The sequence below is a fragment of the Eptatretus burgeri genome, chromosome 3 (genome assembly GCF_056783735.1).
Source record: "Eptatretus burgeri isolate ZD-2024b chromosome 3, Ebu_testis_v1, whole genome shotgun sequence".
Lineage (NCBI taxonomy): Eukaryota > Metazoa > Chordata > Myxini > Myxiniformes > Myxinidae > Eptatretus > Eptatretus burgeri.
Genome location: NC_140963.1, coordinates 87,202,829 through 87,228,150, shown reverse-complemented (window position 1 = coordinate 87,228,150; position 25,322 = coordinate 87,202,829). Strand labels below are relative to the sequence as shown.

The 25,322-nt window shown below is 42.3% G+C and overlaps 1 protein-coding gene across 4 annotated transcripts in view; it reads left to right on the top strand.

Annotated features, from left to right (window-relative positions):
• The window catches only part of ACVR2A (activin A receptor type 2A), a 285,612-nt gene that overhangs the window by 207,970 nt on the left and 52,320 nt on the right, over positions 1-25,322 (top strand). For all 4 annotated transcript variants that reach the window (XM_085874379.1, XM_085874380.1, XM_085874381.1 and 1 more), the window contains 2 exons: positions 24,084-24,297; positions 24,481-24,587. In XM_085874379.1, coding sequence (XP_085730505.1) covers positions 24,084-24,297; positions 24,481-24,587 — 321 coding nt within the window. The remainder of the gene's footprint in view (positions 1-24,083; positions 24,298-24,480; positions 24,588-25,322) is intronic.

Here is a 25,322-nt window from a genome sequence, read left to right as displayed (position 1 = left end):
TGGCAGGAATTTTGGCTTGGATGTATATATATATATATATATATATATATATATATATATATATATATATATATATATATATATATATATATATATATATATATATATATATATATGCAATTGGTTTATGTGGCTCGATGTATCCACATCCTCAGAGCAGTCTGACCCAAGAAGGCAGTTCATAAACGAATGACTGCTCGATCGGATTGCGCTCGCCGATCGTGGAGCTCCTGGCTTGACTTTCTCCTGCACCCGAGGGCACCTGTCTTAACTTTCTGCTGCACAGAGTAACCTCCAGATTTAGCAGCACTCATTATTTTTCTTTCCATCTTTTGAAAAAAACAATTTCCATTGGCGCCGAAGAGTCTGCTCAGTGGCCAAGGGAGGTGAGGGGCCTACTATGTGCTTTTTATGTCATTCTTTATTTGGTCGTGCTAATGGAGCTGTTTTAGTGGCGAGTGGGTTGTAGCTGTGGGACTGCTTGTGGTGAGTTTGTCACGTGCCTGAGGCTTATCAGCTGCCTGCGCAAACTAGAGCAAGGGTAAGCTAATAACCTCCGTGTGTTTGCAAGGGCACGAGAGCCCGAGCCTACTCTGTTTCTGCCAATTTATTTTCAACATCTCCGGCCATCTCTAGAAAATATTGCTGTTCTCTCCGCGAGCTCCAATTCCGATGTCATTGCCTTCCTCATTCCTATCTCCTCAACCTGTTCTTTGCGCACCCCATCTATCATTGGGTACTTCAGTGTCATTATAAAACATTCTGCTTGTTGAATTTCTCTCTACAATTGTGACCTCTGAGTGAACTCACTGCAATCATTCCACTAGTAATTGCCAGCCTTCCTAACAGCAGCAGGTGTTGGATTTCCCCTTTGGTGGAAGGCCCCATGCATGGTAATGGAAGGACTTGCAAGCAATGGGCAGGTTCTCTCTGTTGGCCAATCGAAAGAGCTTCATCCATTAGATTGGCTGACCACACGAGCTGCGTCGTTGGCTTGGCACCAAAACAAAAACCACTTTGTCTGTCAATGTCCAAGATGCTGAAATGATCAGCTTGTTAATTTTTTTTTTGAGACTCGTGTAATAAATTCATGTGTAATAGAAATAAACCTGTTTTGATGATCAATTAATATACTTATGCTGTCTCTCTAAACGTCGCAGCATTTTTCGGTTGTAATGTCATCTATATAAATCAAAGGATGGTGTCTGTTGTTCTGCCTTTCATCATTTCTCATCTCCTATCTCTCTCTTTCATCGCTTCGTGCGTATCAACAAATTTCATGTCCGTAGCTAGCAATGTCTTACAATCCTGCCTGCTGCTTATACATTTACTTACAATCCGTCCTTTTATCCCATTTGGCACAGTTAAAAGTAGACTTTTCTCAAAGCTTTTGCCATGCTGGATAATGTCATGCCATTCCGCTGAATGCCTGGTGTTGGCTTAATGGTTATGGTGGTGGGCGACGATCCTGAGTTCAAATCCCTCTTGGCTGTTGAATTAATACCGGGTGGGGTTAACTCGGCCTGTCATCCTTCCACGGTTGGCAAAATGAGTACCAGCTTGCTGGTATACTGTGTTGGAGTGGCGACCCGTCCAGGATTGTTCCAAATAGCCAAGGAGACCACTTAAGCAGCACCAACGCTCTGCACAGAGTGTGGTCCCAATCTCCTCCTCCATTCCGCTGGGTGGCGCTTTGTGCGTCATTACGGAATTGTTGTTGCTGTTGTTCTGTAGTCTTCCTGTCCCATAAAATTCCAAACCATCCTGTCAACTCTTCTTGACAGGTATATTGGTTAGTTTTAACTATAATAAGTTACTTCCTTCACTTTAGTTTATTAAAAGCGGGCAGGCAGGTGAGCGGAGAGGTGTGTGCACTCACCTCTGAGCTATCAGACGTGGGTTTGAATCTCAATCCAGCTATAAACTATCACCCAGGTATTTCGCATGCAGGGCATTGCGTCGACTTGTGCGCCGTGCATTTGAAGGACTTCAAGCTGGAGGACCCATCTACCAGCACTGGTCATTGGCAGATATTAAGGATCCCACGGTGTGTCTTTCAGGAAGAGTGGGCCCGTTGTCACGGGCACCCTGGCCAAATTGTAAATTTCTGCTTCCAACTAGCAAAGGGTCTTGTCTTTTTGGATCTCCCTTGAATGTTTATTCTGCTTGCTATCCCAGAGTGTGGTTTTTGTCTGGACGGGAGCTCCAAAACTATAAGGAAAGTCACGCTTCCACCTTGTTCGCACGTCACTCGTGAAAGGTCGTCCCCTGGTAAGAAAGGCAACCATGGTTGACACGATGAAAACTTTATTTTTATCATGTACCCATAGTTTTTGGTCTCGTGTGTCATTTTCTGTGCAACCCTTAATTTAGATTTTATAGTTCGTGGAAAGATTTTTTTTTAATTTATTCTACACACATCAGTGGAGGAGGGAACATTGTTGTCTAATTTTAATTTGAAGGGTTATTAATTATTATTTTACTCTTATTGCTGTCATTACTCTTGTCATTATCATGAAAGTGGAGGCAAGATGGCCTCATCTCATTCATAAGGCATTATTGTTGGTTGTATTATTATTATTATCACTGTTGTTATGGAATTGCCAGGCAGCATAATTATATGCTGTGTGTACGCGAGTGACATGCGCGATGATGAGACGGAGACATGCCGGATGAAGGGTCACTCGGTGTTTCTGCATATTCTGTGATATTTCATTTGCACACTTTCTGCCCAAGATGTAAAGTGACATGACGTAACCGACATCAGTACACATGGTGTCTATTCACACCGAAAGTTGCACTCTCTTTGACCGGAGGTCTTGCATCAAATTGGTGTGCAGTGATTCGTACTCTCTTTTGTAATGGTTTGGCTCTCACGTCTTGGGTGAAAGATCGTATTGGATTTTGTGGGTTTTTTGTGTGATTATGATGAAGTTTCACTTTTTATTAACTAGTTTTTGCAGCCAGAAACACACGTACTTGCCAGGTATCTGCCAATTAATGGATGTTCGCTGATTTTTATTTCAAATTGTTCAATGTCAGCATGAATACAAATCTGAAGCTTAGAAAGTGTGTGGTGCGTGTGGTGCATGCATGTCTTGAGCAACATCTGATTATATCTCCTTTCCGTGCTTGCACAAAATGTACAAGTTGTGGACAAATATAATGGAAACACCAACAGGATGGCAATTAGTAGGGAGTCGGGCCAGCACGTACATTCAGGACGGCATGGATACGACATTGCATGGAGTGAACAAGGCACTGGAACTGTTCTGCAGGATTGTGGCAACATTCTTCCACAAGGAAGTTTTCAAATTCACGTCGGTTTGATGAATGTTGAAACCGCTGTCTTCGGTGCCTGAACAGACCTTTCCACAAATGATTGATGGGATTGAAGTCCAACGATTGGGAGGGCCATGGAAGATGTGTAACTTTGTCCTCGGGCTCCTCAAACCACCAAGAGATAGCACATGCCCTGTGGACTGGAGCGTTGTCATCTTGAAAGACACCCCTCCCAGCACCAGGGAAGACTTGCTGAATAATGGGATTTAGATGATCACTCAGGATGGTAACATTGCATGCTGCATCAACCCTCCCTTCTAATGGAATGAGTGGACCCAGGCCTTGCCAGGAAAATGTGTCTCGCACCATTATGGAACGGACAGAACCTTTTACTGTTGGAATAAGGCACTCGAGCATGCAGAGCTACTGGGCCCTCTCCATGTGTGCACATGTCTATTCATCAAGAACATGGTGAAGGATGACTAATCGAACCAAATAACATTCCTGCACTACTTAATCGTCCAATGACACTGGACACCCAATAGGGCGTTGCCAGGTGTTGTGAGCGGTTTGTGCATAGCAACTGGGCTATGTTATTCCGCCCTGTGAAATTCCCTTCTGACCGTTTTCACCGATGCAGGATTCTCACAACTCATGTTGAACTCCGCAAACAGTTTGACCGCCATTGCTCTCCTTTTTCGCCTTGTATTCTGCACTAATACCCGTGCATCACGCTCGTCAAGTATACACTTCCACCCACTGTTGCCTTTCAATGATAATGTCTTTCCTTCTTTTTCTCAGGTTGACATCACCTTTGAGACAGTTCCTCGTGACCCGCTCGCATTTTCTGCAGCCTTTCTCACTGAAGCGCATGCCAAACGCACACCAACAAATACACCCCGTTCAAAGTCACTGAGGTCTCCTCTTGCTGCCATGCTGGCTCTTCACACCGGACTTGAGCCGCAGCCTTCTGATATATACACACACACACACACACACACACACACACACACACACACACACACACACACACACACACACACACACACACACACACACACACACACACACACACACACACAGTAGATGACAAGAGGACTTCCAGGAAGACTTTCAGTTCCTCAAGGTAGCGTTCTGGGCCCTGTTCTTTTTCTGGTTTTCATCAATGATCTCTCGGACTCCCTGGAAAATCCTCTATTTCTCTTTGCCGACGACTCCACCCTCTGCTGTACCATCTGTCATCCCTCAGACCAGCAAGCAGCAGCTTCTTCACTCACTGCAGATCTGGATAAAATCACAAACTGTTCCAATACCTGGAACATGTCTTTCAATCTGGACAAATCTCACACTCTCACTATGTCTCTTTGAAAGGACCATTTAGAACCCCCCCCCGCCCCCCATTCACTTTCTCAACAATCCTCTGGAAGAAGTCCTTTCTTTCAAGCTTCTGGGTCTCACTATCTGCCATGACTTTTTCTGGGAAAGCCACATTTCAAATATCACCTCCAAAGTCAGTCGCCGACTAGGAATCCTCCGTTGTGCAAGGTCCTTCCTCGGCCCACCTGAGCTCCTGATCACTTACAAAGCTTTTTTCCGCAGCCTGATGGAGTACTGCTCTCCCCTCTGGGCTGGTGCTCCTGCCTCCCACCCTAGCTCTGCTTCACGCTGTAGAAACCAGGGCATTTCGGATCATCGGCATCTCCCGCAATGAGGCTGAGTCTTTGGACCTCTCACTCAATCACCGCAGGTTGGTCGGTGGTCTTTCTGTCTTCTACCGTCTCCTCTCCAGCCTCGCGCCCCTGCTCTCTCTGTGATTTGTCCCCACCACATTTCCGCAGGGCGCTCAAGGTCCGCCAACAACCCCGTTCTGGTAAAACTACCAAAATCACGAATCACTGCTGACATTCACTCTTTCATTCCTCTTTTTCCCCACCTTTGGAATAAACTCCCTCACTCTATTCATTCCCATTCTTCCCTCCAGGCCTTCAAAACAGCTGTTCACCACCACCTATTATCATTCCCCATCCAAATCCTCGATCTTTTCTACCCCTCGATAATCCACCCAAGCCCACTTCCTTCAATTCCCCTGCTTTCCTTCCTGAAAGTCCCTGTAATGTCCATCTTCTATTCCCCATGTTCCCCGTCCCATCCCCCTTCCACAGATCTCCAAATGTCTCGGTTCCCCACTATTTTGTCCTTCCCACTCCCTCCCCTCCTGTCTCATGCCCCCCTTGATGTGCGTTGTGTGTTAGCTCTCATACGAGCCTCGACAAGGTATACAACAACAACAAAAAAAGAGAGATTTGCATCTTTCACGCGGTGGTCATGTATGTGTTGTCACCCCATACTTTGCGTATATGTTGTACTGCCTGTTTATCTTGGTGTTTCCATTTTATTCTCATGTCCAGCATGTCCAGAAGACACAGCATGTCTCATGTCCAAATTCCAGCCACCTTCATTCAAACGTCAGGTCGAGCCAGAAAATGAAAGACTTGGACCAAGCTCTTTCCCCTGCTGAGCCCCCAGGAAGGTGGGAATAATTGTGTGTGTGTGTGTGTGTGTGTGTGTGTGTGTGTGTGTGTGTGTGTGTGTGTGTGTGTGTGTGTGTGTGTGTGTGTGTGTGTGTGTGTGTGGATCTAGTGGAAACATCTAGTGGAAAGCCTTCCCTGAAGAGTGGAGGCTGTTATAGCAGCAAAGGGGGGGGGGGGGACCAACTCCATATTAATGCCCATGATATGAGAATGAGATGTTGAATGAGCAGGTGTCCACATACTTTTGGCTATGTAGTGTGCGTGCGTGTGTGTGTGTGTGTGTGTGTGTGTGTGTGTGTGTGTGTGTGTGTGTGTGTGTGTGTGTGTGTGTGTGTGTGTGTGTGTGTGTGTGTGTGTAAATGAAGCCTCGAGGAAGAGCGGTGCCCAGCTTATGATCCGTGTGGTCGGAAAGCCAGTGGGGTTTTTTGTTTTTATTTTTTTGTATACATTATCGAAGTTGTTGAGTGTTGTCTCCATAATTCTGGTTTCAAAAGGTGGAACGGAGCCCTCTCAGGACCCGAATATCCACTATCATTTTGGTGAAGGATCGTGATTGACAGCCTAAGTTGTGAAGTTTTCTTGTTCTCAGAGTTTTGTTCTGAGGGATCTTTTCAGGATCGTCACTGAGCAACTGTAGTTTGTTTGTGGTAATGTGTTCCCAGGGATGGTTTGTACAATCTCTGTGAGGTTCTTATTTATCATTTCCGTTGCTCCAATTATCACCGGTACAATTTCAGATCTCTTCAACTTCGAGGATCTTTTCACTTCATTCTTGAGATCTTGATATTTGGTCATTTTCTTGATTTCTGCGTTATTTAGACCAAAATTACTGGGTACTGAAACCTCATTTAACAATTCCTTCTTTTCCTTTTTAGGTCATCTCTACCGAGATGACCTAATAAAGCCGGACCAAATGTCCGTCCATCCGTACGTCCGTACGTCCGTACGTCCGTCCGTCAACAATTTTTCTTTCCGATCTTGATGAAATTTAGTATTTTGGTAGAGGTCAATGAATGTTGCACAATGATATAACTTTTGTCCGGGTTCAAGGTCAGGGTCAAGGTCACGAGGTCACGTAAGTTATAAAAATCGCCATTTTAAAAAACTATCTAGTCTGCCATTCTACAAGATATTCGGCAACTGTTTCTTGATTATGATAGTAAAAAATATTATCTTGTATCTAACCAGACAGATTTTTGAATTTCCGTCCTGTTTGGCCGCCATGTAACCTGGAAGATGGTCAAAAACACCTCCTGGTACAAAGAAAACTTTTTACTTCCGATCTTGATGAAATTTGGTATGTGGGTAGAGGTCGATGCATGATACCCAATGACATATTTTTTTTCCCCGGATTCGAGGTCAGGGTCAAGGTCACGAGGTCACGAAAGTTGTGAAAGTCGCCATTTTCAAAACCTATCTCGTCTGTCATCTTAGGAGATATCTGGCAACGGTTCATCGATTATGATAGTAAAAAAACATTATAGAGATGACCGTCACCTCCACACGGGGGTAATTTTTGTATCTGAGTACTACGCCCGATCGCAGTGCTTTGTTTTCTATGTTCACGCTGGATGGGATCATTATGTCGTATGTGAGCATTAGTTCCTTCTTTACAGTAATTGCTTTTGGTCCATGTTTCCATTAGTTTTGTGCAACTGGGATATTGAAATTTCTGCAGATGTGCCAGTGGATTACTCCACATACCTTGTTGTGCCTTTGTGTGTCCAGTTGTTCTGACATTAGGTTTTTACATCCGGAGAGGAGGTGGCTCGTGCTTTCTGTTTCTACCTTGCAAAACCTACACTTGGCCGATTGGCTGAGTTTGTTTATTTTTTGGCTGAGTCCTGCAATTTTTTAAGCCACTCGTGTAGCGTCCTTCGTCTTGGGAATTTATAATGATTCGTTCTCCGTCCCAATTGAGCTGACCTCTTCTTGGCCATTCCAGTGATCATTCTTTGTCTATCCCCAATCTGTCCAACTCTTTACATACATATATATATATATATATATATATATATATATATATATATATATATATAATTATATATCCATTTGCTTGCTCTTTTGTCTTTCTCACAGTTGTCCCTATATATATATATATATATATATATATATATATATATATATATATATATATATATATATATATATATATATATATATATATATATATATATATATATATATATATATATATATATGTTTTGTATTTGTCTTGGATTTTTCTTTTGCCTTTTTTGCATTCATTGGGGATGTATTTGGTGCTGTTTCAGTTTGGTGCGTGACATCTTCCATTCGCACCTATTTTTGGAAGTTTTTTGCAAGGTGAGTGAGAGATACCTTTTCTGGTTGGTTGTGTTCATGCTTGTGTACAAATTGTATTCGGTAGTCTGTTGAACATTTCACATACAGTACTCTCCTAATCCTGCAGTCATCACTCTGTGCACTTGATTGAGTTCCATCAGACCGCCCCCTCCTTCTTTCCACGGCAAGTACATTCACGGGATGTATTGGTTTTTGTGGATAGTGAGGAGTTTCTTTGTTCTGGTGTCTAGTTTTCTGATTTCTGCTTGTGGCCAGTTTACTATTCCACAGCTGTATTGGAACACTGGTACTTCAAGTTGGTTTATGGCTTTGATTTTGTTCCTTGGGGAGAGGTATGTTTTCAGGATCAGCCTCGTTCCACACAGGTATTCATAGGTAATTGTTTTGTGCATTTTTTTATCACATACAGTTATGGGCAAAAATATTGGCACCCTTGCCCTATTTTCAAATAATGTACCATTTCTTCCAGAAAATTGTCGAAATTAAAAAATATTTTGGTATCCACAAATGTCTTTCTTTGGTATGCAGTGGAACAAAATTTTAAAAAAGCTGAAAAAATAACTAAACCTGAGCTTATTCCACACAGAAATCCTAAAATTGCCCGGACAATATTATTGGCACCTTTTAGAAGTTGTGAGAAATCATTAGATTTCAAGCAGGTGATTCTCCTTTACTTTGGAATTAAACTCACCTGTAGTGACTTGCAGGTGCCTGCGATATAAAATTCACTCATTCAACCAGTTTGAATCGAGAAAAGGGGTCATTCTGCTGTTTTGTGTCACTGTGTGTGCCGCAATGAGCACGGAGAAAAAGAAAACCAGAGAATTGTCTGATGAGGTCAGACAAGATTGTAGCCAAGCATGGACAATCTCAAGGCTACATGTCCATCTCCAGAGACCTTGATGTTCCTGTGTCCAATATACACAATGTTATCAGGAAGTTTAAGGCCCATGGCACTGTACCCAACCTCCCTGGACATGGCAGCAAGAGAAAACTTAATCAAAGATTGCAGCGAAGGATTGTCCAAATGGTGGAGAAAGTATCTCTATCAACTACCAAACGGATTCAAGCGGACCTTCAGCCACAAGGTAGGACCATTTCAATTTGCACCATCCGTCGCCAACTCAAGGAGAGAGGGTTATATGGTAGGAGACCCAGGAGGACTTCACTGCCGAGTTAGAGAGAGAGAGAGAGAGAGAGAGAGAGTGAGAGACAGTGAGAGAGAGAGTGAGAGAGAGAGAGAGAGAGAGACAGAGACAGAGACAGAGACAGAGACAGAGACAGAGACAGAGACAGAGACAGAGACAGACAGACACACACACAGACACACACATAAGAAAGCCTGACTGGAGTTTGCTAAAACACACCTGAACAAGCCAAAATCTTTCTGGGAGAATGTTCAGTGGACAGATGAGACCAAACTAGAGCTTTTTGGACAAGAACATCATTTCTATGTTTACAGAAGACAAAACGAAGAGTTCAAAGTAAAGAACACCTTCACTACAGTCAAACATGGAGGAGGTTCAGTGGTGTTTTGGGGTTGCTGTGCTTCCTCTTGCACTGGATGCCTTGAATGTGTGCATGACATCATGAAATCAGGAGATTACCAAGGTATTTTCGATAGCAATGTTCAACTCAGTGTTAGAAAGCTGGGTCTCCGTCAAAGGTCACTGGTCTTGTAACAGGACAATGACCCCAAACACACTTCAAAAAGCACCCAGGAATGGTTCGAGACAAAACGCTGGACTCTTCTGAAGTCGCCGGCAATGAGCCAGATCTAAATCCCATTGAACACCTGTTGGGAGATCTGAAAACAGCAGTTGGGAGAAGGCACCCTTCAAATCTGGGAGAACTGGAGCAGTTTGCACAAGAAGAGTGGGCCAAAGTGCCAGGAGAGAGGAATAGGAAGCTCATTCATGACTATAGGAAGTGCTTGACTGCAGTTATTTTGTCCAAAGGCTGTGCCACAAAATATCAAGTCGAGGGTGTGAATAATTTTGTCAATGCCATTTGTTGTTATTTTCTGATTTAAAAGGGTATATTAAGTTCTGAATCAAAAACAAAAGTTCTGTAATATTAACAGTGAAATAATGAATTATGGAGACAAATACTTTTGTCAATTTCAACTTATTTTGAGAGAAAATTGTGAGTTATTTGAAAAAAGTGCAAGGATGCCAATATTTTTGGCCATGACTGTATTTGGTGGCCCTCTTCCACTCCAAGATATTTGTAAGATGCTTCATTGTCTCGCTCCTGTATTGGTGTACCAGTTCGATTTTTATGTAGTCCGTTTTTGTTGGTCTTCCTTTTTCCGAATGTGCACTTGGCACACTTATCTCAGCCAAATTGCATTTAGTTGTCATGAGGGTACCGTTTCACTAATTTCAGCTGTTCTGTCAATTTTTCATCAGTTGGTGCAAAGAGTTTTAAATTGTCCTCGTACAGGAGATGTGTCACCATTCTTGTTTCTTTGGACATTCTTTTATTGGTTGTTAAGGGTGTGTTCGTGTCCTTGCTCATTAATGGAGTTACTTAGTGGATCCAGAGTCAGGCAAAACAGGAGGGAGGAAAGGCTGTCTCCTTGGAAGATCTCATGTCGTATCTTCACTCCTGGTATTTTGATCTTTCCTTCCAAGTGCTGCAGGATTAGTGTGGTATTCCATAGATCCATGACTTTCTCGGTCAGATTAATTACTTGGGGATTTATCTTGTACATTTGCACGCACTTTATCATCCATGAATGTGGGACACCATCAAAAGCTTTTTTTATAGTCTATCCAGGCTGTGGACAATTTGGTTCTTCTTGTTTTGCAGTTTTTGAGTATGGCCTTGTTTAGTAGTAAGTGGTCTATTGTTCTGCGGCATCCTCTCTTGCATCCCTTCTGTTCTGCCTCGAGGCCTCGTTGTTGTGTTTGGTGATGGTATATTGTTTCTGCGATGATTCTTGTTAAAAGTTTGTCTGTGGTTGGTAGACAGGTTATTGATTGGTATTTTTGAGGAGGTTGGGTTTCTTCAGATTTTGGGATGAGGAAGGACCTTCTGTGAGTCATTCATCCATTTCCTGACCCCCTTGAATAACATCATTGATTGCTTGAGTGTCATGAATGATAGTATTGTTAGGAACAGAAGATGAATGAAAAAACTAGATGTGTGTGTGTGTGTGTGTGTGCGTGCGTGCGTGCATGTGTATAACATGGTTTCTGCTGCTGTTCGGCATTGTCACACCACATTATTATATGACATAAAATGATTGCCAATTATGTTTTCATTCAAGTTTGGAATATATTCAGCAAAAGGGGATAAATCACGACGTAACCTTGATTTCTGTCACCATTTTCAAGAAATTTGTCTCTCATTACAACGCATCGTCAGAATTGAAACACTTGCTCTTCCAAATGTTTGAACATTGCATCCTTCCAGTGCCAACCAAGGCAAAGGTGACTCAGGTACAGTAGCTGTACAAATCAGTCTGGTGCTGATGTAGTCAAGCACAGATGCTTTTTCTGCCCCTATGTACAGTGACTGTGAGGTGGTTTGATTCCAAGTTTAAAAATGGACTCCGAACTTATAAATGAAATGAGTTGTGACTAAACTGTGCTCGAGTACTGTATATAAAATAAATGACAGCAAGTCATGGCATTTTACAGTCGGCATTGGCTTGATGCCATTCCTTGCATTGTTCGGTTTGTTGTTGTTCTATGGCCTTTCAATCCGAAGAGACATTTTTAAGCCGCATACATAAAATCAAGAGGGAGAGACAAAATGTCCTCTTGATTTTATGTATCAAGAGGGAAAGACCCCCCACTCACTCTCACCAACACTTAACTTCCCCCATTTTATCATTCGATTTTATATATATATATATATATATATATATATATATATATATATATATATATATATGTATATACACATACATGCACACACACACACACGCACACACACACACACACACACACACACACACACACACACACACACACACATACACACACACACACACATACACGCACACTACATAGCCAAAAGTATGTGGACACCTGCTCATTCAACATCTCATTCTAATATCATGGGCATTAATATGGAGTTGGTCCCCCCCCCTTTGCTGCTATAACAGCCTCCACTCTTCTGGGAAGGCTTTCCACTAGATATTGGAACATTGCTGCGGTGATTTGCTTCCATTCAGCCTCAAAAGCATTAGTGAGGTCGGTCACTGATGTTGGGCGATTAGGTCTGGCTCGCAGTCGGCGCCCCAATTCATCCCAAAGGTGTTCGATAGGGTTGAGGTAGTGGCTCTGTGCAGGCCAGTCAAGTTCTTCCACACCGATCTCGACAAGCCATTTCTGTATGGACCTCGCTTTGTGCACGGGGGCATTGCCATTCTGAAACGGGAAAGGGCCTTCCCCCAAACTGTTGCCACAAAGTTGGAAGCACAGAATCGTCTAGAATATCATTGTATACTGTAGCGTTAAGATTTTCCTTCACTGGAACTAAGGGGCCTAGCCCGAACCATGAAAAACAGCCCCAGACCATTATTCCTGCTCCACCAAACTTTGCAGTTGGCACTATGCATTCGGGCAGGTAATATTCTCCTGGCATCCGCCAAACCCAGATTCGTCCGTCGGACTGCAAGATGGTGAAGCGTGATTAATCACTCCAGAGAACGTGTTTCCACTACAATTGCGGTGAGCTTTACACCACTCCATCCGACGCTTGACATTGCGCATAGTGATCCTAGGCTTGTGTGCTGCTGCTCGGTCATGGAAACCCATATCATGAAGCTCTCGTCGAACAGTTTGTGCTGACGTTGCTTCCAGAGTCAGTTTGGAACTCGGTAGTGAGTGTTGCAACCGACGACAGACGATTTTTCCGTGATACGCGCTTCAGCACTCGGCGGTCCCATTGTGTGAGCTTGTGTGGCCTACTACTTCGTAGCTGAGTTGTTGTTGCTCCAAGACGTTTCCACTTCACAATAACAGCACTTACAGTTGACCGGGGTAGCTCTAGCAGGGCAGAAATTTGAGGAACTGACTTGTTGGAAAGGTGTCATCCGATGACTGTGTCACGTTAAAAGTCACTGATCTCTTCAGTGTGGCCCATTCTACTGTCAATGTTTGTTTATGGAGATTCCATGGCTGTATGCTTGATTTTATACGCCTGTCAGCAACAGGTGTGGCTGAAATAGCCTAATCCACTAATTATCATGTCATCCTTCCGAGGTCGGCAAAATGAGTGCCACAATGTTGGTATCCTGTGTCGGAGTGACAACCCTTCCAGGATTGTGTCCAATAGCCAAGGAGACTGTTTAAGCAACACCAATGCTCTACACAGAGTATGGTCCCAATCGCCTCCTCCGCCTCCTCCTCCTCCTCCTCCTCCTCTTCCTCCTCCGCATACTTTTGGCCATGTAGTATATGTATAGGTTTCGGTTGTTCACATTCATTAATTTCACCTCTTTTTTTTTTTTTTGAGTGATTTATTGTTCTTCTTGTTCTTGTGGTAAAAACTTTAATCACATAATTTCATCGTTTTTGCTCCCAGTTTCTCCTGCCTCTTCCTCCTGCCTTACCCTGATAACAGCATGTCATTTTGAAGACCTTAAAGGGCCATTCTCGGATTAGTCACTGGGATTTTATGATTATTAGACAAAGAAGTCGTGTTTGTCATTTGTCTTCAAAATGTTGGAACATTTATGGCTTTGTATTAAGTGATGGCATGAAAGAGGATAAAATTCAGATGTGTACTTGCACTTTGGTAAATGGCAGCACCATGTATTATCATTCGTTAATGCCATGTGGACCTTCTCTAACATCTCTCCCGTACTTATCCCAAATTGATGAACGGGACATATTATTAGTTTCCTTGATACACCTGAGACATGTGATGCACATTGCAATCAAATGAAAGACCAAATCCTGCATTCCACATTCTCTTCTGTCTCATTTTTCCCTCCAGGTCTTCAACACAGCAGTTCACCACCATCTTAGATCATCCCACATCGAAAACCATGATCTCCCTGCCCCCCTCCCCCAAACCCCTGGTGAATGCCCTGTCCCCCAAATTTCCAGTTTTTCCTTCCCGAGTGTCTACTTCTGTATACATCTTGTCCTCCCACTATATTCACCCCTACCCCTCATCCTCACTCATATCCTCCGTTGTCTGTCTCCGTCTATTTTGTCCCTGGGCCCTGCTGTTGGCATTTCCCCATTGTTTCTGCTGTTCCTTTTGTTTTGTTGCATCCTGATCCATTCTGTGTTCTTGCTCTTCCACGAGCCTTGACTTTGGATACAAAAAATGGGATTCGAGCCCTGATGGGGCATCGGTTTGGCTGGGAAGATTAAACAAGCCACTCCCGACCTACCTTCCACTCCACCACGATCATCACCAAATTGGTGTTAGGTTGGGTCAGACATACTTTCTTCCTTGTGCTAACTGCTGCCAACTGATGGTGTTGCTTCATCCGTGTGGTCTCGGTGAGATTTGTGAAGGAGAAAGAATGACAAACAAGCCTATAAAGAGGGAGAGGGGCAGGGGGACAAGGTGCTTTATGTTTCACACATTTCCTGCTCCAGAGCATGCACAATGTTTTACATCACCTTGAACTTGTAATTGTTTCCTGGCTGGACAGACTAATCACTGCATGGTTTCCATTGAACAGCTATAATCAGAAATCACATATTAAACTGCCTTAATCCCGACTCGGTCTTGGTGAACTGGGGATGCTGATGATTTGATGGCAAAGTCTGTTTTCATTGTACTCTACTTATACATGCATGGCTTGGGCTTCATGATACTTTTGAATGGGCATGCCTGCATTTTTAGCTCCAACTTGTGAACAGCCCACATTGTTTTTCTTCAAAGCAAACGTGCACAAAGGTGATTTGATCCATGTGGACCATGTTAGCCTCCTTACCAGAAAATGCCATTGTTTCTGTGTATTCACAGAATACACAGAAATTCACAAAATACAAAATTCACAGATTGCTGGTGTATGGTTCTTTGAAAGAGAGTGAAAGAGAGAGTGAATGAGAGAGAGACAGAGATAGACAGAGACACAGAGAGAGAGAGAGAGAGAGAGAGAGAGAGAGAGAGAGAGAGAGAGAGAGAGAGAGAGAGAGAGAGAGAGAGAGAGAGAGAGAGAGAGAGAGAGAGAGAGAGAGAGAGAGACAGACAGAGAGAGAGAGAGTGAGAGTAAGAGACAGAGACAGAGACAGAGACAGAGACAGAGACAGAGACAGAGACAGAGAGAGAGAGAGAGAGAGAGAGAGAGAGAGAGAGAGACAGAGAGACAGTGAGACAGAGAGACAGAGAGACAGAGAGACAGAGAGACAGAGAGACAGAGAGAGAGATAGATAGATATGTAAAGAGAGAGAGAGAGAGAGAGAGAGAGAGAGAGAGAGAGAGAGAGAGAGAGAGAGAGAGAGAGAGAGAGAGAGAGAGAGAGAGAGATATATAGATATGTAAAGAGAGAGAGAGAGACAGACAGACAGACAGACAGACAGACAGACAGACAGACAGACAGACAGACAGTGACAGACAGAGAGTGAGACAGGGACAGGCCACCTTTGCACAGACAAGGTTCAAAACATTATTGGATTATGATAAATGCATGTCATCCTTATTGTGCCTTGCATGTCCAATTATCCAATGGGAAATTGACGAGATGACCTTTGAAGGGGGTGAATTAGGGTGGACTGATTGTATCCCCTGATACCCGGGGGGCCAGTAATTTTTCACTGCCAGGCGAGTAGCCATATTTCTTTCGAAGGCAGTAGTCCTACTATGGCAATAATCGGGCTAGTACAGAAGCCACATAGCAACTATAACACCATTCTCACCATGCAATTGCCCTAACCCATGCTGATCCAAATTGTGATATTGCTTTTACCAAATCGCTGTTTCGTTCGTGAAACTTCATTTCAGCTATGTGAAACACAAGTGTTATAAACCATACCTGTTGATACTGTCAAGTGCTTTTTGCTTTATGACTCCTTTACGTGGAAATCAAAAGGTGTGATTGTAATTAGCACGTTTGGCGCAGTGTCAGTCGTAAACCCACCTGAGTCGGTGTCAACGCAGTGTCGAAACACCTTCTCTTTGGTGGTTACCTCACTTGTTAATTGATAACTGTGCTGAGCATGTACTGCTTCCCCTTTCAAAAGTGCTTTTTTATGGCCAGGCCCACAATTATGAATGAAAATTCATCATTGCTGCACAGCATTGTCATTTACCACTATAATTGCATGTATAAGTTACATAAACAAATCCAGCAAGAACATGAGCAATCAGAGATTGCAGACCTTCACCAGGGCTTGTTTTTCGTGGTGTTTTTGTCGTTTTGTGTAGTGTTATGTAATTAATAACAGGCATAACTACAGCTGTCACTTTATAACTGCTGGCAGTGCTGACCAGGTACCAAGACTCCCCACTTTGATCAGACACCTGACCCTAACCCATGACGTTTATTATTATTCAATTGAATTCAGAATGGGATTAAAATAGATTCAATTCAAATCAAATGGAAGACCAAATAGGTACAGTCCCACATTGGAGTAATCAGAAGGAACCCGAACAAGCAAAAAGCAAAGATTAAATCATCAGGAGGAACCTGGATAGGATTCACATTTCAGCTGCGACTCCTCTACCCTCAAACCAATCCAGGCACAGCCAAGTGAGCTTCTTCAAAAAAACAAAAATCAAAAAGAACCCAGATCAAAAATAAATAAATAATTCTGGCTGCCAGACCATGTGTCCGATCAGGTTGAAATTCAAAACATATATTCCCTATCACTACGAGATCATAGTTGTGAAGTTCCATGTTGATTGATGAAGTGGTTCAAGAGAAAGAATAAAAAAAAAATTTTTTTGCTCAATCCAGTATGGTTGCCAAACCATGTGACATCAATTATTCTAATTCTAATTGTAGACTAATTTTCCCGAGATGACCCTCAAAAATTTTCATACTGACCAGATATCATGTTCTACATATGCAACTAGAAGGGGAGCATTCGGGAGAGTGCAAAACCTCCGCCGCCAATACTGCTGGGTCATTCAAGTGAACCTTATATCTTATTCATTAAATATGATGTCAACAGTGCTGATAGTTATAGTTCTTTTCTCCAACATTTCTGTGGGGGGGGGGGTTGGAAATCACTTAAAACATGTGAAAATGCAAAAAAAAAAAAATCGAAATTTGGTTTAAAAAAAAAGTTGCAAAAATTTTTTTTCTCCAACAATTTTTTTTTTGGGGGGGGGGAATCACTTAAAACATGTAAATATGCAAAAAAAAATTTTCCTTTTTTTTGGGGGGGTAACAATTTCTTGGGGAGAGGGTTGGAAATCCCTTAAAACATGTAAAAATGCAAAAAAAAAATTTTGCTCAAACATTTTTGGGGGGGTTGGAAATCACTGAAAATATGTAGAAATGCAAAAAAAATTCTCTAACAATTTTGTTTGGGGGGGTAACAATTTTTTTGGGGGGGGGGGTTGTAAATCACAAACATGTAGAAATGCAAAAAAAAAATTCTCTATTTTTGGGGGGGGGTAACAATTTTTTTGGGGGGGTTGGAAATCACTTAAAACATGTAGAAATGCAAAAAAAAAAATTTCTCTTACAATTTTTTTTTGGGGGGGGGGGTCAAGTCCAAAATTTAATGGCATGATCCGTGGACCATACCTAACCCCCCCACCAAGTTTCGTCGAAATCCGTCGAGTTTTTCCGTAAAACTGTTCACAAACAAACAAACAGAAAGGGGTGAAAACAGTAACCTCCATCCATCTTCGAAGATGGCGGAGGTTAATTATGATGTCATAATGGAGGTACCTCTGACATGATACAAAAAAATAACATTTATTCCCCGTGAGGAGTACTTGCCAAGTGCCAAGTTTCAATGTTTTCCTTTGTGCGGTTTCAGAGATAGAGGTCCAAATGTTTTTCCGTTTTTCCATCATGGCTGCCCCACCACGTGACCTTTAATGTCATAATTATCATTAAAACATTCTATATGAGTAGTCGCTCCGATGGTGAAAATTAGTCTCAATCCGACAAGAGGTTGTGGAGAATATGCAATACCTTTTCCTCTGGCTTGGGTAACTAATATAAGCATTTTCACCTGTGGCTTCACTAAAGGGTTAAGCCAAAAGACAGCATGTTGTACTTCCCAAACATTCTGCTCTATTTGCCCAAGGTCATCCTCCATCTGCTTAGAAGTGAGCAAACGTCACCTTGACGTCAGCCATCCTTGCTGTTTATATATGGCACTCGCAAAAATCACTTGTGTTTCGCTGCGAAGCTCTGTGTTGGGTAATTTGGTGAGAACGTCGACTTAAAATTAATGAAACGAAACATTCAGAAAATCTAGAATTATTCCCATTCAGATTTCATCATCACCGTAATGCATATTATCGACTTGTAGGTTGTAATCTCCACCTGGTGTTGGCTTAATGGTTAGGGTGGTGGGCTTCGGATCTGAGAATCCTGAGTTCAAATCCCCCTTGGCTGTTGAATGAATACCAGGTGGGGTTGACTCTGCCTGTCATCCTTCCGAGGTTGGCCTAATGAGTGCCAACTTTCTGGTATCCTGTGTCGGAGTGGCAACCCATCCAGGATTGTGCCCAACAGCCAAGGAGACTGCTTAAGCAGCACCAATGCCCTGCACAGAGTATGGCTCCAATGGAAACACACACTCACACACTCACACACTCACTTTTACAGTGCAGTATAGGTAAAAACAAATTTAACTTCCATCACCAGTCTGTCAATGGTGATACATAATGTCAGTGTTTGTGCAGATAATAATTTTGCAGATAAGATCATGCAACCACATATGTGGTGCGCATGAGTTACAACTAATTAGCAGGTGAGACACTTATCAGGAAATTAATTGATAACAAGGATGTGAAGTAAATGATACTGCGGTCTTTATTGTCATATGATGGTTAACCTGATTCTTATGACAGTTGATGTGATGGCATAATATTCATATGATACTTACCAGGCAAATAAAACACTGACAGATGCAGAATTGGACCTGATAATATGAGAATGATGGAAGTACACCCTTATGCAAGACCGAACAACCTTTAAAAATCCTAAAAGAATCAAAACACCATACGCCTCCACCGGGGCATGTAAACATGAACATAATCGATTACATGGATTAACCAATCGTTTTGTTTTAATCTCTTTCAAATAAGCCGGTGATTGGTGGACTGGTGGGAAATTGCGCCGTACTAATGTGTAAACTCAGACTGCTAGCCCTCGGCTCGTGGCGCCTGAGAACATTTGTCAGCACTTGTGAGTGTACTTCGGTCTGTGAACTGTTTGCAATTCCTGTAAACGAAAGTCTGCTCAAATTAAACCTAGAGTTCAATCTCCACTTCACACAACACTACAGCCACTTCCATTTTCAAAACACTGACTGCGGGAAAAATAAAATCTGGATAGAAACGCGCTTTGGATTGGCAATGATATTCGATTTGCTCCACAATCATTAAGAATGACAATGCCACTTACGTCTCAAATGTGACACAGGATTTATTTCAGAGTTGTTCTGTTTTGCAGTGCCATTTGATTATGCACTTCATGATGCAGGGGTACGAGGTGCAAATTAATATGAGTGCCCTGACATTCTTGTAAAAGTACATTGATGTCTGCTAATGTTCTTTTCTTGCAAGTGGTAGTGTGTCTACATCCCCTGACAAATTTTTCATCTTTTGTTGCCTTATAGCCCGGAATTAAATTGCATTAAACCTGACTTTTTTTCCACCTTGATTTACACATCGTAACCCACAACCTCGAAGTGAAAATAAATTCTACAAATTTCAGAAAATTGATTAAAAATATAAAACTAGAATATCTTGGTTGGATAAGTGTGCACCCCCCCCCCCCTTAGTGAAAACTTGGTGGAAGCACCTTGAACAGGAATTACAGCTGTGAGTCTGTTGGGACAGGTCTTTACCAACTTTGCACACCTTGATTGGGCAATATTTTCCCATTCTTCTGTACAAAACTGTTCAATAAAAGTCAAGTAGCATGGGGAGTGTTGATGGACAGCAATCTTCAAGTCATGCCACATATTTTTGATTGGATTTAGGTTGGGGGCTCTGACTAGGCCACTCAAGGGCATTTATCTTCTTGTTCCTTAGTCACTCCGGTGTAGCTTTGATTGTGTGCTTCAGATCGTTGTCATGATGAAAGGTGAACTTCTGTCACAATTCCAGCTTTCTTGCAGAGTGCAGCAGGTTTTCCTCTCGGATTTTTCTGTATTTTGCTCCATCCATTTTCTCTTCTTTCCTAACAAGTGCCCCAGTCCCTTCTAATGAGAAACATCCCCATAACATCATAACATGATGTTGCCACCACCATGCTTCACAGTTGGGATGGTGTTCTTTGGGTGATGTGCTGTCTTGGGTTTATGCCAAACGCAACGTTTTGCATTTAGGCCAAAAGGTTCCATGTTGGTTTCGTTAGACATCAAAACATTTTGCCACATGGTTTCAGACTCTCTAGGGTGTTTTTTGCATACCTCAAACGGGACTCTTAGTGGGCTTTTTGTGTAATGGCTTCCTTTTTGCCACCTTACCATACAGGCTAGACTTGTAGAGTGCTTTGGATTTTGTTGTTACATGCACACAGTGACCCGTCTTTGCCATAATGGCATGTAGTTCTTTCATAGTTGCCATTGGCTTATTTGTGGCCTCTGATCAGTCTCCTCCTTGCTTGGTTATCCAGTTTGTAGGGATGGCCTGATCTAGGCCTGGTCTTGGCTGTACCATATGCCTTCCACTTCTTAATGATTGTCTTGACTGTGCTCCAGGAGATATTCAGGCCTTTGAAATATTTTTATACCCATCCGCTGATCTTTGTCTTGGCACAACTTTATCCTGGAGGTCTTTTGAAAGCTCCTTGGTGCTCCTGGTTGAGTCTTTGCTCTGAAATGCACTACCCAGCAGAGCAAACCAACAGCAATAGCTGATTTTATTCTGAAATAATCAGAATCACTACAATTTAACACAGGTGAAGGCCAATGAACTCAGTATGTGATTTTGAAGATTATTGGGTACACCTGAGTTATTATAAGGGGGGTACAATTGCTATTATAAGGGGGGTGGACACTTATCCAAACAGGATATTAAAGTTTTGTATTTTAAATTAATTTTCTAAAATTTGTAGAATTTGTTTTTCACTTGGAAGTTGTGGGTTACGATGTGTAAATAAAGGTGGAAAAAGTCTGGTTTAATGCAATTTAATTCCAGGTTATAAGGCAACAAAAGGTGAAAAATTTGAAAGGGGGTGCAGACTTTCTTTATACACCTTTATGAATGTAAGTTGCGCGATTGAGTCTGAACGGGGTAAATGTTGCAACCACAGCATGTATAATGCTGATTGATACCTCATTTAAGAGCTCTAGGTTTTGGACAGTGCATCCGGAGATCTATAAATGTCGATATTCACGCAATTTCGAGTTATTTACGTTTTGGTGCCTCGGTTGCACACACGGGTGTTGTCGAGGCTCAGAGTCGCTGGTTTGCACACCTAACGAAAGTAAAAAAAATAATATAATATGCAAACTATTCAGTCAATTATATAATTACCTTTTCGTCAATTTACTTCACCAATAAACCTTCGCCATCTTAATAGTTAATGCAGATTATTATACTGTCAAAGGATATTATAGCCTGGTGTTGCCTTCATGGTTAGGGTGGTGCACTTGGGATCCTAGGATCCTGAGTTCGAATCCCACTCTGCTGTTGAATTAATACCAGGTGGGATTGACTCTGCCTGTCAACCTTCCGAGGTCGGCAAAATGAGTGCCAGCATGCTGGTATCCTGTGTCGGAGTGGCGACCTGTCCAGGATTTTGTCCAATAGCCAAGGAGACTGCTTAAACAGCACTGCATAGAGTGTGGTCCCAATGGATGGATGGATGGAAAGGATATTCCTAGCAAACTCCCAAAATATTCCACATTCTCTTGTGAACAAATTTCCTTACAACAGCTGGTGGAGCCGGATTATCTGCTCGTTGTTTAATAAAACAACATGGATGCAGGAACCTATTCCAGGAGCTGAGAGAGGAGAGAGAGAAAGAGAGAGGAGATTTAGTGCCTTGAAATTGCAAATCCTGTGATGGAACTTCTTCTTGGCCCTGGAGTTATCTTCCCACCTTAATCATTATTGAATTGTTTTGTGTCCATAAATGGATGATTTACCCAAAAATCATTAGGGCTTATTGTTTGTCTTATGACACATTGTGACATCATCATTGTGCATTCGACTTTGAGCATCCACTCATAAAATTCCCCTATGCAAATGTAAAAAGAAAACTTGTTATCTTGCCAAAACAAAGTTTTTGCAAGATATGTTAGTCAGCTTGTATGTTTTTTTTTCTGTTTTTTTTTATTTTTTTATTTTTTTGTCTGTAATCACGTATAAATCACTCTGCAGAGCACAGTTATCATTGGAAATTTTTGTAACTTCGCATATCAGAGGCCTATAGAGGTCCCTTTCAGCCAATAAAATTTTCAAGGTCAAAGGTCAAGATCACTTTGTGGCAAATCAGGGGAGTCGACGAAACCCTTATTTTTTGAGTAATTTTGATCGGATCGTCTTCAAACTTCATGGGAATATAGTTCATGGTCTGGCGCTCAGCTGATTAATTTTTGGTGGCGATCGGCCTTGACCTTCATGGTTAGTGCTGGAGGTCGAAAGCTTTTGACCCCAAGGTCAAATTTTGAAATCTTAGATACCATATCGAGTAATACCTCATATGAAAGCGCTTGATTAGTGCTTTCCAGATATGTCAAAAGTTTGACGCTATGACGTCATGACCAAAAAACGGATTTTTCATGAATATTTTATTTCCTCAGTTCTCATCAAAATCTCTTGATATTTCATGTACAACTGTCCTGGAGAGATACCATTAACCGTACGAAAATATAAAGGTCAAGGTCAAAGGTCAAGGTCACAAAATGGTCAAGCATCAAGGTCGACGAAACCCTTATTTTTTGAGCAACTTTAATCGAATAAATAAGTCACTCATGTTCACATTTTGGCAATATACTGGTCACCCTGGGGGTGACATTGGTTTTTATTTATTATCTTGCCAAAACGAAGTTTTTGCAAGATATGTTAGTCAGCTTGTATGTTTTTTTTTTGTTTGGTTGTTTGTTTGTCTGTAATCACGTATAAAAAATTCTGCAGAGCACAGTTATCATTGGAAATTTTTGTAACTTCGCATATCAGAGGCCTATAGAGGTCCCTTTCAGTGCACAAAATTTTGAAGGTCAAGGTCAAAGGTCAAGGTCACTGTCGCAAATCAGGGGAGTTGACGAAACCCTTATTTTTTGAGTAATTTTGATCGGATCGTCTTCAAACTTCATTGGAATATAATTCATGGTCTGGCGCTCAGCTGATTAATTTTTGGTGGCGATTGGCCTTGACCTTCATGGTTAGCGCCTGAGGTCAAACATATTTGACCCCAAGGTCAAATTTTCAAGTTTTAGGAACCATATCGTGTCGTACCTCAAATTGAACACCTCGATGAGTGCTTTCTAGATATGTCAAGCTTGAGACATTATGACGTCATTTGCTGACGTTATGAGGCAAACGCATATTTTTCATGGTTACTCTGTAGAACGATTCTCATCGGAATCTCTCGTAGGCAGATATTCCTCAAGGAGTCGCTCCTGGTGGATAGCAGCTCTGTTCACCTCAGTGTGACCTTAAAGAAGTCACACGTGGTCACCTTTTGGCAAGATACAGGTCACCCTGCGGGTGACATTGTTTTTATTTATTTCTTGGTTTTACCGTAGTCTATTAAATTATATCCTAAATCATTTAATCGTATTGGTTCTTACATCATGCTTGAATGTAAAGTGTATGGTGTTGCTCTGCTGTGTGGGGCAACATAAAAATGACTTCTGCTGTTCCTTTTCATGTATTCAGGAGGTGGTGTCGCACCAAGAAAAGGAGAGAGGCGAGAATGTATTTTCTTTAACCTCAACTGGGAGCGCGACCAAACACGTGCTAACGGCACCGAGATCTGCTCAGCCGAGTCGGACAAGCGAGAGCACTGCTACGCTTCCTGGAGAAATGTCTCTGGCAGCGTACGGCTTGAGCGACAAGGCTGTTGGCTCGACGACTTCAACTGCTACAACAGGTGGCGGCCTAGGCTTTTTATCAAGGCCCACACATTCGAAACCCATCTGAATAGAGGAATGAATATGGAGGGCAGGAAGTGGGACATTGTTCAAAGGGCAAACATAATGCACTGAGAGTAAATATGAAATGCGGAGATTGAATGGTACTTGCTTTAAGGCAGCGTTTCTCTCTTTCTTCTCAGGAACACATGTGTGGAAACAAATGACAATCCTGCAGTCTACTTCTGTTGCTGTGACGATGACCTTTGCAATGCCATGTTCACTCACCTTCCACCCCCTCGCATAGCAAGTAAGACATCCGATGTGCATCTTTATTATCTATCTATAATTCCAGCAATGTGTGTGTGTGTGTGTGTGTGTGTGTGTGTGTGTGTGTGTGTGTGTGTGTGTGTGTGTGTGTGTGTGTGTGTGTGTGTGTGTGTGTGTGTGTGACTGCTGTTTCTCAACAACCACTGGTCCGATCTAATTGAAACTTGCCAGCTATATTGCTGGGGCCCTGTGGATGTGCCTTTTCAAGGTTTGATATTAATCGGACAAGTGGTTCCCAAGTTATGGCCATTTATTTACCAACCAATGACAGGACACGTTGCTGCGTAGGCGTGGCCGTTGGGGAAGAGATCCTCAGCTGCGTTCCCCATTACGGATTACAATGTACGGACTTCCGAATAGTGATGACTTCGTGTATTCTAATAATTTCTCGATATCTTATGCGCATTTATAGATAAACACAATGCCCCAATCCAGTCGTCGTTTACGAGAGCGAAGGAACGGCCTGTGTGGTTGTTTGAAAGTTTTTTTTTTAGGTTTTTTTTGGGCGGGGGGTTGCACGTACGGCCATGCACGTAAGGCCACGTGAGAGCGAAGGAACGGCCTGTGTGGTTGTTGTTTCTGGCATGCGGTTTGAAAGTTTTTTTTTTTTTGCACGTACGGGCACGAACTAGTTTTTTTTAAATATAACTAAATCGAGACAAACATTTCAACCTGTTTTTGTAAAAATAAAGATGAAATGCCAATTAGTGTGGCA